Consider the following 13,263-nt stretch of genomic DNA (forward strand, 5'->3'; position numbering starts at 1 on the left):
AGGTAACAGATTGGAACTGATGACATGTAACAGGAGCAGACAGAACCCCAGCACTCTCCTGTCCTGGCCCTGCTCCCACGGTGGAGTCTACCTCCCTCTGAATCTGAGCGACTTTATCTGCAAAAATCTTTGCAAAAGCATTGCAGGAGATCTTGGGGTCCCTACCAGTCCCCGGTGGTACAGGTGGTTCCGATAGATTGCGAACCACCTGAAAAAGTATCCTGCTGCTGTTTTCTGAAGATGCAATGGAGGCGGCGAAGAAGGCCTTCTTTGCTGTTGCCATTGACACTTGGTAGGCTCGACATTGAGCTCTAGCCCATGTCCGGTCTGATTCAGAATGAGTTTTCCGTCACCGACGCTCTAGCCATCTCAACGATTGTTTCATCGCCCTCAGCTCCGGGGAAAACCACGGGGCTGTCCGGGCTCCATGCAATCGGAGAGGGTGCTTAGGAGCCAGACAGTCAATAGCCCTGGTTAACTCCGCATTCCAGCGTGCCACCAGGGAATCAGCTGAAAGGCCATCAACTTGAGATAAAAAATCCCCTACCACACTCTGGAAGCCAACTGGATCCATTAAGTGGAGGGGGCGGACCATCCGAATCGGTCCCTCCTCCCTGCAGAGGGGAAAGGTTGCGGAGAAGTCCAGCTGCACCAGGAGGTGATCTGACCATGGCACTTCTTTTGTTTCGCTTTTAGTTAGTGTCAGATCACCAACATCCGTAGAGGTAAACACCAAGTCTAAGGCATGTCCGCGGCTATGAGTTGGGCCAAACTTATTCAGGGACAGCCCCATGGAGGCCATGCTTTCCACGCCCCTTGTAAGGTCGTGTCGGCATGGATGTTAAAATCCCCCAAGACAACAAAGCTAGGTGTCTCCAGGAGCATATCCACCACAACCTGAAGCAGCTCAGGCAGGGAATCCTTGGTGCAGCGGGGAGGTCGGTACACCAGTAGGAATCCTGTACGGCCCCTATTGCCCAACTTCCAGAACATGCACTCAGAAAACTGGGTCTTCCCAATAGGACGCCTGGTGCAGACTAATGACTTCCTAAAAATCACTGCAACCCCCCTCCCCGCCCACATGACCTGGGTTGCTGTGCGTAAGAGAAACCTGGTGGGCAAGCAGCGGCAAGGACAGGCCCATCTGCTTCATCCAACCAGGTCTCTGTCACACATGCCAGGTCAAATCCTCCATCCACAATCAGGTCGTGGATGGCAGTGGTTTTATTCATCATTGACCTGGCATTATACAGCAACACCTTCAGGTCATGTGGCTTTCCCTTGCTGATTCCTGTATCCTTCCGGTCAGGACCAGACCTGGAGGCAGGGATAGTCCTCAAACAACGACTAACCCTGCCTCCTCGGTAATGACATGGTCTGGTCTTAGCATAACTCTTCCTCCTGCCTGTGATCACTGAGATCGGGTGTCCCAATACATTCCCCCCTGTGGAACCTGCCCCAGCCATTCTATTGGCTGTGGCCCACTCCCAGGCAGCCCTGACCCTTCCCCTTAAATGCAAAATACAAACTATATAATAACTTAACAGGATAATAAAAATAAAAACAAAGCAAGAAACAATAGTGCTCAAATTAAACTACTCCCCACACTGACTAAATGCTTATCCCACCCCAAGCAAAAATAAAATAATAAAATAATATAATATTATATAAAAAAAAAACAACCACCATTTAAGGTGCTGCAGATTAAAAGCGCTTAAAACATTTTAAACCATTTTGTCCCTTGCTGCAGGTAGCTCCTCAGGCCTCTAAGCTGTAGTGGTGAGTGCAGGCCCCGCCCCCTAGGCCCAATGGAGTTGGCAGGAGAGGGAGCGGTCTTCCCAGCACTCACCAGAGCAGCAGCAGCAGCAGTGTCCCGGAGGCCTTGATGGAGGCCCTCAAGCTGTGGCGCTGAGTGCAGGCCCCGCCCCCTAGGCCAGATGGAGTTGGCAGGAGAGGGAGCGGTCCTCCCAGCACTCAGATGACCCTGGTTTCCCTTTCCAGCTCTACAATTCTATGATTCTACATTTTGTAACTTTTTTCATATTTCTCCCCACCCCAAATTCAATCAAAGCATAGCTTACCTTTGGAAAGTAAGTTAAAAATATTTAAAGCCTACACATGACATAAGCAGTAAACAAATATACTGCACAGAGAATAAAATCAGTGTTGCATATGTAAATTAAATGATAGATCAAGGTTGACATGCTTGTGTCCCAAGACTGATAGATGTCATCAATAACTTTGGAAGGGGGGGGGGAGAAATATAAGATAGACTGAGAATGATCAGTGGCCATGTCAGTAGGACAATTTTTTTGTTAGGGAGGCTAATTGGAACTTGCCTTTTCAGTAGGTAGCAGGAGCAGCTGAACCACCTCCTGGCACCACCACTGCTGCTGCTTATCAAACTTTCTGCTAACCTGTTCTATTTCTGCACCATCCCAGTAGTGTAGACTTCTGCTTTCCTATGTTAGAATTGAACTAGGTGCCAAACTCAATGAGTTTTGGATTAAGTGGACAACTGAACTGCAGAAGCCAGCATGTATTCTTAGTGGAATTATAAATCTGCAAGCATCAAAATATCTTTAGATTTGTGACCACAGCTGATCTAGCAGAAAATCATCTTGCAGGTACACTAGGCTCTAAAAGTGTAGAAACTCTGAGCATGTTTTATGGGCCTGCCCGGTTATGACTCCCTTTTGGCATGCGGAAATGAAACATCTCAGTTTTATACAAGTAAGTAGGATTTCTCTACCTATCAATTATTGTTAAGATACTTATCTGTGGAATGAAACACCAAATAGAATGCAGTCTATTGATTGTACAGGCAGTCATTGTGCCCAAGAATATTACCCCTAACTACACCACACACAGAACAATTAACAAAAGACCTTGGACTTAATTGTAAACAGACCTGACATTTAATAGAGCAAAAGACATGTGAAATAAATCAGGAAGTCTCAAAAGCGAAGCTTTTTATATTCTGACCTCCTAAACCACACCTTAACCATAGCTCCCTCTCTTTCCCTCAGTGGCAGCAATGCTTAGCTTTGGAAAGCCAATTGTGCAATGCTGTCCTGCCAGCCTCTGCTGGTTTTCATCATCATCATCATCATCATCATCGTTGTTTGCTGCCTCCCCACAGTTGAAAGTATGCTCAAGGCAGCTTACCACATAAAAAGATTTACATAATTAGAAACATAACAAAAGTCATAAACAGTAAATAAAACACATCAAAAAGTACACAACCAAACCGAGCAATTTCCACATAAGTTATGAGTTACAAGTTATGTTCAGATTTTTATTTAGGTTGTAAGTTACGTTCTTTGTTTCTGCAGACAAAATCAATAATAATATAAATTAAAAAGAACAAATCGGTCTACTGCTTAATGGTAGAAATGACAGTTTAAGGCTGGAGTTGCCTTTTTGGCCTTTTCTTTCATCTCTGTCAATACCCAGCCTTGCTATATAGTTTATCTTTCTTATCGGGCCTCATTGGCCATTTTAGTCCCAGGCTTTCTGTATAGTGTATCTCTATAATGAGGCCCAGCTCTAGGTTTGATTAGTCATGGCTCCCTATAAATGAAAGGGGGCCCTAGGGCAAAAAATTGTAAAGGCTCCTCTTGATCCTAAACACCCTGTTTTCTGTTTCCTAAGATGAAGAAGAAAAGGCTCATGGATTGGCCATTTCAGCTCCCCTGTCTGCCCCCCTCGAAAGATCTTCTCTGGCTCCCTCAGCCTCATGCTCTGCTCCCTCAGCAGACCAAGTGCTAGGAAAGAAGGTACACCCAAGCAAAAAGGAGGCTAACAAGTGGATTGTCAATTTAATCCTAGCTCACTTGAATACCTTGGAGCAGGCATCCCCAAACTAGGCCCTCCAGCTCTTTTGGGACTACAACTCCCATCACCCCTAGCTAACAGGACCAGTGGTCAGGGATGATGGGAATTGTAGTCCCCAAACAGCTGGAGGGCCGAGTTTGGGGATGCCTGCCTTGGAGGCTGGACCCAGCAGGAACCCTCTGGTTGTACTAGCCACTCGGGCAAGGATCAATCCAGTTTTCATTTCCTGATGGAAACTGTGATGGCCTGGGATTCTGATTCAGAGGCTGAACCAGAGGAATCCCAGCCTGCACAGGAGTCCCCGCCTCCAGGGCCGGCTGAACTGGGGCAAGGCCTAGATTCTGAGGAGCCTGCACCTGTGTAGAGTTTCTGGGCTATCTTATCGACGCCTCCGGCCTTCACCCGACCACATCCAAGATCCGCGCTATCCAGCAGGCCCCCATCCCAAAGAACAAGACGGAGTTGCAGGCGTTCCTGGGGCTGCTGAACTTTTATAACATGTTCCTGCCCCACAAAGCCACGGTGGCTGAGCCTCTTCACTGACTCCTCAGCACAAAGACGCCTTGGTCCTGGGGTCATCGGGAGATGGCGGCCTTCAACGCGGTCAAGGCTCTCCTTTCATCGGACCGTGTGCTGGTACAGTACAGTGAATCCAGGCCGCTGGTCCTTGCCTGCGACGCCTCACCTTTTGGCATCGGCGTTGTCCTTAGTCACCGTTTTCCAGACGGAAGAGAAGCACCGTTTGCCTACTTTTCCAGGACGCTATCTCCGACGGAACGGAATTACAGCCAGCTCGACAAGGAGGCACTGGCACTTGTGGGCGATCAGCTTGTCCAGTTGTTCGTCCACCTTAGCCTTGAGAGCAAAGGGAACCCGGCGTGGCTTTAGCTTGATGGGGGCGACTTGTGAATCAAGGCTAAAGGAGATGGGCGTACCTGTATATTGCCCCAAAGTGCCGTCAAAAACCTTGGCAAAGTCTTTGACCAGACTCTCAGTCTCTGCATCAGAGATGCAGTTGATGCCGGTGACTTCCAGGCCGAGGGCATCAAACCAGTCTAGCCCTAGGAGGCTTGGCTGCTAACCTTTGACCACCACCAACTGGAGCAGGCCCAAAAAATCCTTGAAGGCGATCCGGAACTGGCCAACGCCTACCACGGGAATGTCGTTTCCCTGGTAGTCTCTCAGGTGTACGCGGTGACAGTCGAGTTGCCTTTTGGACACTCTGGGTACCAGTCTTTTGATGGTGCTCCAAGACACGATGGACAGGGCAGACCCGGTGTCGATCTCCATATCACATGGAGCTCCTTCAATGAGCACCGTGACGTTCAGCTTGCGTCGCGTAGGTGAGTCGGTTTGGCCAGTCATGGTTCCAGATGGGCAGCAGCAGTTGGTGAGAGCGAAACAGCTTTCCTTGGCAGACTGGAGTGAAGACTTGGACTTGCGAGTTGGTGAAGGGGGGGTGTCAGAGGGAGCCGATCGGCAGACCTTAGCGATGTGGCCCCTTCTGGAACACTTCCTACAGATGGCATCTCTGAATCGACACTTGGCACGGGAATGGTTGCCTCCGCAGCCGGCACATTCCGGTTGGCCCTTGGACTTCTGTTGGAACTTCCTGCACTCCTGCTTTGTCTGGTGCATGTCATCGTCTTCACTGGAGGATGCCCCATCACTGCTGGCCTCTTCATGATGCACTGGAACTGGCTTCCTAGCAAGACGCGAGCTGCTGGACTTGCGGATCTCCTGGGCGGAGCGTTCAGCAGCTTCTGAGGCCACAGCCTCCTCAATGGCTTTCTGTAGCGTGAGGTCTGGCTTGGCGAGGAGACGCCGTTGCAGATGGATGTCCCGGACCCCGCAGACGATTTGATCCATCAGGGCATCGTCTAAGTCTCGGAACTCACAGTGCATTGCAGCCTGTCGCAGGGCGGTGGTGTAGTTGTTGATTGACTCCCCCTCTGCCTGGTTCCGGTGGTAGAACGCATGGCGGGCAGCAATCTTGGATGGTTGTGGAGCTTCTCTTGGATCGTGTCCCATGGTGTTGCCTGGACTGCTTCAGGCGCAACCAATGCTCGGGCCGTCTCAAACACCTCAGGCCCACAGAGGCTGAGGAATAGGCCCCGCTTACGTTCCTGTGATACTTGCGTCAGCTCGTTGGTTTGGAGGTAGCAGTCGAACCGAGCAAGGTAGGAGTCCCATGATTCAGAGGCTGGCGCAAAAGGCAGTAGAGGCACAAGTGAAGCCATGATTCTGATGCCGGCGTGAAGGGCGATGGATGGAACACCGTGCTCTAGCCAGAACAGTCAGCTCTGAATTGGTTCTGTTCAGTGATTTCGCTCAGTGATTCAGCTCAGTGCTTCAGCTCTGCTCAGAGGTGGCTGCATCTGGCTGTGCTCTGATGTCCATCCATCCCATCCTCGTCGCCAGTGTTAAGTTGTGGGCAAACATAGCAGACGACACAGCGATTTCTCCAGAGCAGCTCTTTATTTATACGCTGGACAGAACTGAACAGCAAACAGCTCAGCCGGCCTGCTTTTATAGGCAGTCGGCTGTCAACATTGTAGCAACAACAACCCAGGGTTTCCTGCCTAAAATAACTGACGTGGACCTGAGTGAAAACTATCTACAGTATCCCCCTGCTGGCCCAGGGTGAGAACTTCAGTACATAACAGACTCTTAGTCTGGAGTTGGGGCAATGCACTTTGGAGAACCTTTGCCCTCACTGGCTTTTTGGGTTTTTTTGCTTCCTTCCGCCATTTTGGTGATGGGGTTATGTGAGTTTATTTTCACTGCTCTTTCGAGAGCACGCTAAAAATACAAAGAAAAAGGATACAAAGAAACATTGCTGTTTCCAACTCTCTCACAGTACTAGATTTAAATAAGACAAACATAGATTGTTGCCATATGAACTTTGTGTGACACGCTATCTTCTCAGTTCTTTATTCCATAGTGGGTGTACCTCCACTGTCACTCTTCCTATCTTACTAATATTTGCCATGGATCTCAGCCATTCCCTTTTCAGCTGGCATCAACACCTGTGAACCTCACAAGCGTATGCAAGGTTTTTTTCAGTACGTATGTGCCAGTACATAACTTTCATTTCTAGATGTACACCATTGTGTATATAAACTGCTGGCGACCTTATTAAAAGTAAATGATTTTCTAGCGATCAGTTCTCAGGCTTTTTTCCACCTTGCTATAGCTGCTGTAAAACTCTCAAAACTTGTAGTTTCCACAGTGTCAGCCCCACTGGAGTTTACAGGTCCTTCTTCCAGAACCAGCCTATGATGTTCGTGAAGCGGAATAAAAATTTATGACTTCATTGTTGTCGCCGCCAGGGATTCAGCATTATTTCTCTCCTCTAACCTGTTGATCCATTATGGAGAAAAAGTAAGATTTCTATCTTAATTATTCTTCAACATGTATTATTTTAAAATAATGCAAGAGATATGCAGAATAACGAGTAGTACAAAAAGTTTAATATATAAGGAAACTGATTGAGAAAGCTGACATATTTGGAATAAACTGCCGCTTTTTATTTAGTTTTCCACAATTTATCTTAACATCAGGGCATAACAGCAGCACTGTAGCAATTGTATACCATTAAATTAAGAGCATATTGTATTAACTATTCAAATATATATTATACTATTTGCATAACACGTATGCTGTGCAGTGAGTGCCATGTGAGATATAGTCTTTCTGTAGACTATAGCACATATTTAATGTTATGTAAAAAAAGTTCCTTTGCTATGTCTTATGTGTGAGTGGATCTCATCCATTCTGTATGTTATCCCCCCCATAAGTTCATTTACATGACATGAGACATGTGGTTGCTTCTTCCATTAAAATAACAGCTGTGTACGAATAAAGAAGCATGCATTTACGGGAAGAGGTGATATGTACATTTATATCGTCTTGAACCTGAGTCATGATCCTATATAGTTTAATAGTACATATTCAACATGTATTATATTCAAAACCTTTGTATATATTATATCTAGGAAGTTCCCCTCAAAAACTATCTTACAAATCACAAATGGCATGCATTTCTTGCTGGGCAAAAAGGCTCTGTAATTTATCAGAGGCTGACTTGAGAAATAGCAGTCATTTTGATTGTAGACATTGGCATCACCTAATGAACTACTTTAAGGCAGCACATTCATACATTTCTTTTCTTTGCATACAGCTCTATATTCTCAGTGGATATGTGTGTTTGCGATGGAATGGAATTTCTTAATGTGCATGTTAGTATTTGAAAGTTAATTCCAAGAACAAAGATAACAGATGATATCCAACTAAGCCTTGTCCAGAATAGAACCATTGAAATTAATGGACTTAAGTAATGAAGTTGGGTATCTCCCAATAATTCTTAGCAACAATTCATCTCTCACAGCTGGTCAGCTGAGGAAAATATATTGAACAAGTTAAAATAATTTAAATAGCTGGAGCTTTCGTTATGTTTTCAAAGCTGAAAGCTGAACACAACGTGAAATGTGTTAACATTCATGTGTTGTGCGGAGAAGAATGTAATTTGATAATTCCAGCAAATAACAATTTAGATTAAGTTTGTAGGGTGTTGAGATATATAGACTGTTTAACTTGTTAAGGATCTAGATACCGTACAACAAGTTTTTCAAGGCTGACCTAAACCACCTGCACCATTTCCACATGCAGAGAGATGATAAATGCTCTTGTATTTAGCATATGGTGTGTGGAATTTTAGCTACGTATTGAAATGTTCTACCATGGATGCACTTCTATGTAGGCTCCAGATGGAGTAGAAGCAGTCAGGAAACATTTTTAGAAAATCACGGTTTGCAAACGGAATGGACTTGATATATCAAATTTACTATATTTAAAGCAACATGGAAGTAGATCCCCATTTCATTAGACTATAGGATACTGAAATACAGTTTCATTAGGCAGCAGTAAAGCTTTCCCACATCCCCTCCCCCAGTGCCTAAAATATTTTAAACCACACATGCTAAATACAATGATTAGTTGAGCCACATTAATTTTCGAGAAAGACATTTCCTTTGAGCTTTGAAGTTTTAATCGATGACCACAAAATGTCCTTGAAGGACATCACTCCTGTGTGAACATTGCAGGTGTGGTTGCAGCAGTGGCAAAAATGAATGATCTTCCTCCTTCTTTACTAAATTGATCAAGCACAAGCAAAGTTCCACAAGCGGGGGGGGGGGGAGGTGTGGGAACAAACCTGGCCCCAGTCAGGAACCTCTCATTTTGCAGCCTGTGTATTCCCAGTTGACTGCACATAACAGAGTCCATTAATTTTGGCTTGGCTGCCTGGGTATCCTGCAACAGTTGCAACAATTACCGTAAATTACCGTAAACGCTTTGTTGGCGTGTTGTGTTGAACCTACTTAATGGGAACAGGATTACAGGTAGACCTGAATACTGATGACTTAGGAGACAGGCACAATCCCAAACTGGTGGCCTGTTGAATGATCAGATAAGATCAAAGCACATTTTGTTTTATCCTCAATCCATCTGCATACCTTCTAAAAATACAGGTTTATGTACACATCATCCTGTTTTTATATATAAAATTGAGGATATTATAGTAAGTTAAAATACATTTAAAAGAAAAAAAGAAAAAATAGAAAAAGAAACCTGAAACAGGAAAAAAAATTTTTTTTAAAGCAGAGGAAAATAGCAATAACAAAATAACCATAAATTATAATTAAAGTCACAAAACTATATAGTATATATATGTAGATGAATAAGTGAATTGTTTCCCTCAAGTATACATTGATTCATGTGTCACTATGGTTTCAACAAATACATTCCAAAAATCATTTAATTTGTTCACGCATAATCATTGTCTGAAAGTGAACTGTTCATAGGTTGCAAGAGTTGTCACGTCATATATCCATTAATTGAAGGAGGGCACATTTTCATCCTTCCAATGTATGAATAGAACATCTTTTTGCAGATGGTAAAATAACTTGCAATGGTTCTCCAGCCCTCCTTCACCGTTTGAGGCGGGAATTTTTAATGGCAGAGGGCACCTCCTTTTTTGCACCCTCTTACCACTATCTCTTATTACTTCTGTACAAGTCACACACAAAAATATTTAAAGATCTCTTGCCATCAGAGGGGAATCCCATTCTGTTTCACCACTTGAGGTGAAACAGGAAGATGTTGCCCTCACCAAAGTCTCACTTACTGGGGCGTCACAGTGGCAGCTTCTGGAAAAATATCTCAGGTGACAAATGGGTTTTGATGGTTGAATTTGTTGTCATTTTACCTGTAATGCTTTCCTTACTGCTATATTTCTTACTGTTAATGTGTTGCTTCCCCCCCCCCCATGTAATTTTTATGGAAATTCTAAAATCAGAGGAAATTTACAGAAAGAAAATAAGAAAGAAAAAGAGAGAGAGAAGAAGCTGAGGTGGGGGAGAAAATTAGGCAGCATCGATACAGACATGGAACACAAGTACAGGAGAGTATTTTTGAAGTTTAAAAATAGAAAGGAAAATACCACAATAATTGCTGATATGTTGAATGTGAGGTAGATCCAGGAAAAATGTTGGTTTTAATTCCCTTGCTTTGTTATCATGTGATATAATAATAATATAATATAATATAATAATATAGTAATATAATAATAATAATAATAATAATAATAATAATAATAATAATAATAATAATAATAATTTATTTATACCCCGCCCTCCCCAGCAAGGCCGGGCTCAGGGCGGCTAACAAGCAATAATAAAAACAAGTTGAATGATTACAACTTAAAACAAAATTAAAATACAACATTAAAATATTGAAACATTAAAATATTAAAATGCCTCATTAAAATGCCTCATCGCAGGAGGAGAAGGAAAAGAAAAAAGAAAGAGAGGGAGGGAATCAAATTGGCTCCAAGCCAAAGGCCAGGCGGAACAACTCTGTCTTACAAGCCTTGCGGAAAGAAATCAGATCCTGCAGGGCCCTGGTCTCATGAGGCAGAGTGTTCCACCAGACCGGAGCCAGAGTTGAAAAGGCCCTGGCTCTGGTTGAAGCCAATCTAACTTCCTTAGAGCCCGGGACCCTTAGGGTGTTGCTATTTATGGACCTTGAGGCTCTCCGTGGGGCATACTGGGAGAGCCCGGGGTTTGGGGAAGTCTTTGAAAGAGAATAATAAATATTGGTATCTAATTTGTTAAGCAAAATGAATTCTGAAGATGTTTTCTGATATGTTTTCTGAGAAACCCAAGCTTGTTTTGTTATCTCTTACTGCTCATTATTTGGTTTCAAATAGTGTGGAGCAAACCAGCAGGACACTGCTGTCACTTACACCTTCTGAGGCGGCTGCACTCGAGGAAGGGATAAATTTCCTAAAGAACAAAACGGATGGGAAGAATTACATCTTGTACAAGGAGAAGGACACGCTCCGTGCATGCAAGAACTTGTGCAAGCACCAAGGAGGATTGCTTATTAAAGATATTGAAGATCTGACACAAAAGTAAGGCCAGACTTTGCCCCATTTGCGCTCTCTCTTTCTGTTCGCAATAAATATACTCCTGTAAACTGATAAGCATGGGAAGTACTAAGAATTCAGATAGACAACTGTGTAGCATGCTGGGTTGTTGGGGTTTTTGGAAAGCTGATTGGTTAAACTTGAAACACTATTGCTTCGTGATGATGGGGCTCAAGATTTGCCCCAATGAGAATGAGTCCATCTTAAAGACTGACATTGGCGGCAACTTGCCCTCAAGTCCATGATAAGTATTATTATTATTATTATTTACTATTTATACCCCACCCATCTGGCTGGGTTTCCCATGAGAACAAGGAATGTATTTTCTGCAGCAACAAAAAAAAATAGTGTAGCTAAGGATCTTCATGATGATGACTGAAGTTCCAGAGCAGGCAAGTTGCCATACAGGGCACCCCCTTTCCCCTCAAGTCCTCTAAGGTCACCCCCTAGCTCCACAGAACTGCACCACCAATGAGCCTGTTCAGAGGTGGCTGAAAGAGAGACGCATGCTTGTTAAAGCATTTAAAAGCTCTATCAAGGAGACCAGCATATTCAGATGTATATGGCTGGCAGCAGTGGACCTGGGGGTCTCAAATATCAGTGGCACCCTATGTGATGCCAAAAATTGGCAACCACCTCCCTTTCCTGCCTCTGGCATTCCATTCTAAAGCATAATTGCTGCGTCCCCTGTGGAGGTCCTGTGGCTACGCACCCAGTACGACTGAACTGGTTGCACTCTCCTAAATCTGCCTCTGTGGCTAGTTAATAAAAATGTTTTTGCAATATTTCTGCCATTTCTTCCTTAGCCCCTTCCCCCTTTTCTACCTTGTCCTGTCTTGCTGGTCCTTTCCCCACAGTTTTTTAAAAATGTAATCATATATTAGATGTAGCATATACTTTATATGTACAGATTATCTTGTCTTGTGTAATATTTTACATCTTCCCTGCAATTCCTAGAGTTTGGTCAGAATGTAGAGCAGAGAAAGAAATGGTGACTGGTCACTGATGCCTCCACTACAAAGTTCTCTAGTTCTCTAGCCTGATACCTCTCATACTTGACCCAGGATAATCCAATACTGTGCTTTATTCTCAGCTCTGCATTTTTGTAAGTTTAATAGATGTTATTACTGTATTGAAAAATCACTTGAAGATGCTCCATGAGAAGCATTTCCTAAATGAAGTAAATAAATAAAATCGGCCCAGCATTCTGGCTGTGTGAGATATTCAAAGCACATTCAAAGCACATTGTTCCCCTCAAAGAATTCTGGGCACTGTAATTTTTGTGGGGGGTAAATGTTAGAGTCCATAATCCTTCAAAGGGAAAGGTTGTGTTTCAAATGTGCTTTAAAGGTAGTGTGTACCCAGACTCTGACTATTATTCTATCCTAAAACTTCTTCCTTCTCTTTGTGCAATGCATCTTTCCCAACAACATGGTATCTGAGTTCATTGGCTAGCTTTGCATTGCTAAATATTTATAATATTGCTCTAAGAATTTACACTTTAAAACCCCATTGTTGTTATTTCTGTTGTTGACTTTTTAACCTAGATGTGTACGTTGCACTAAGCATAACTGGAAGCTGGATGTGAGCACAATGAAATACGTTAACCCCCCAGACAGCTTCTGCCAAGATGAACTAGGTAAAATGTAACGTCTGCTGCAGCTTTTTATAGCAGTGCCGCGCTTGTTATTTTCTTGCTCTGTGGCTTAATATAAATACAAATCCAATTTGCTCAAGTTAAAGAGTTTGATTTGATTTATATTGCTTACTTTGTTGGCTGTCGTGCATAAAAGTCAAAAACAGTAAGATATTGGATTGGTTTTTTAAAAGCCAAGCATGGCAAATGGTAAAAACTATTTTTTAAAAACAAAACAACAACAACTTTTTTCCCTACAGTAAAACATTTTTGAGTAAACATCTAATAACACTCGATTGGG

At 43.6% G+C, this 13,263-nt stretch overlaps 1 protein-coding gene across 4 annotated transcripts in view; it reads left to right on the top strand.

Moving 5' to 3' along the window:
- The first annotated feature begins 6,803 nt into the window (after positions 1 to 6,803).
- The window catches only part of LOC310849052 (cytidine monophosphate-N-acetylneuraminic acid hydroxylase-like), a 29,337-nt gene continuing 22,877 nt past the window's right edge, over positions 6,804 to 13,263 (top strand). For 3 of the 4 annotated variants that reach the window (XM_083748767.1, XM_083748770.1, XM_083748769.1), the window contains exons 1-3: positions 10,269 to 10,369; positions 11,108 to 11,311; positions 12,874 to 12,965. In XM_083748767.1, coding sequence (XP_083604893.1) covers positions 10,284 to 10,369; positions 11,108 to 11,311; positions 12,874 to 12,965 — 382 coding nt within the window. In that variant the 5' untranslated portion in view covers positions 10,269 to 10,283. Of the gene's footprint in view, positions 7,222 to 10,268; positions 10,370 to 11,107; positions 11,312 to 12,873; positions 12,966 to 13,263 lie in introns of those variants that run through there. The other variant, XM_083748768.1, reaches the window with a different exon arrangement.

This window comes from Podarcis gaigeae (genome assembly GCF_964106915.1).
Source record: "Podarcis gaigeae genome assembly, chromosome: 7".
In the NCBI taxonomy this organism is placed as follows: Eukaryota; Metazoa; Chordata; class Lepidosauria; order Squamata; family Lacertidae; genus Podarcis; species Podarcis gaigeae.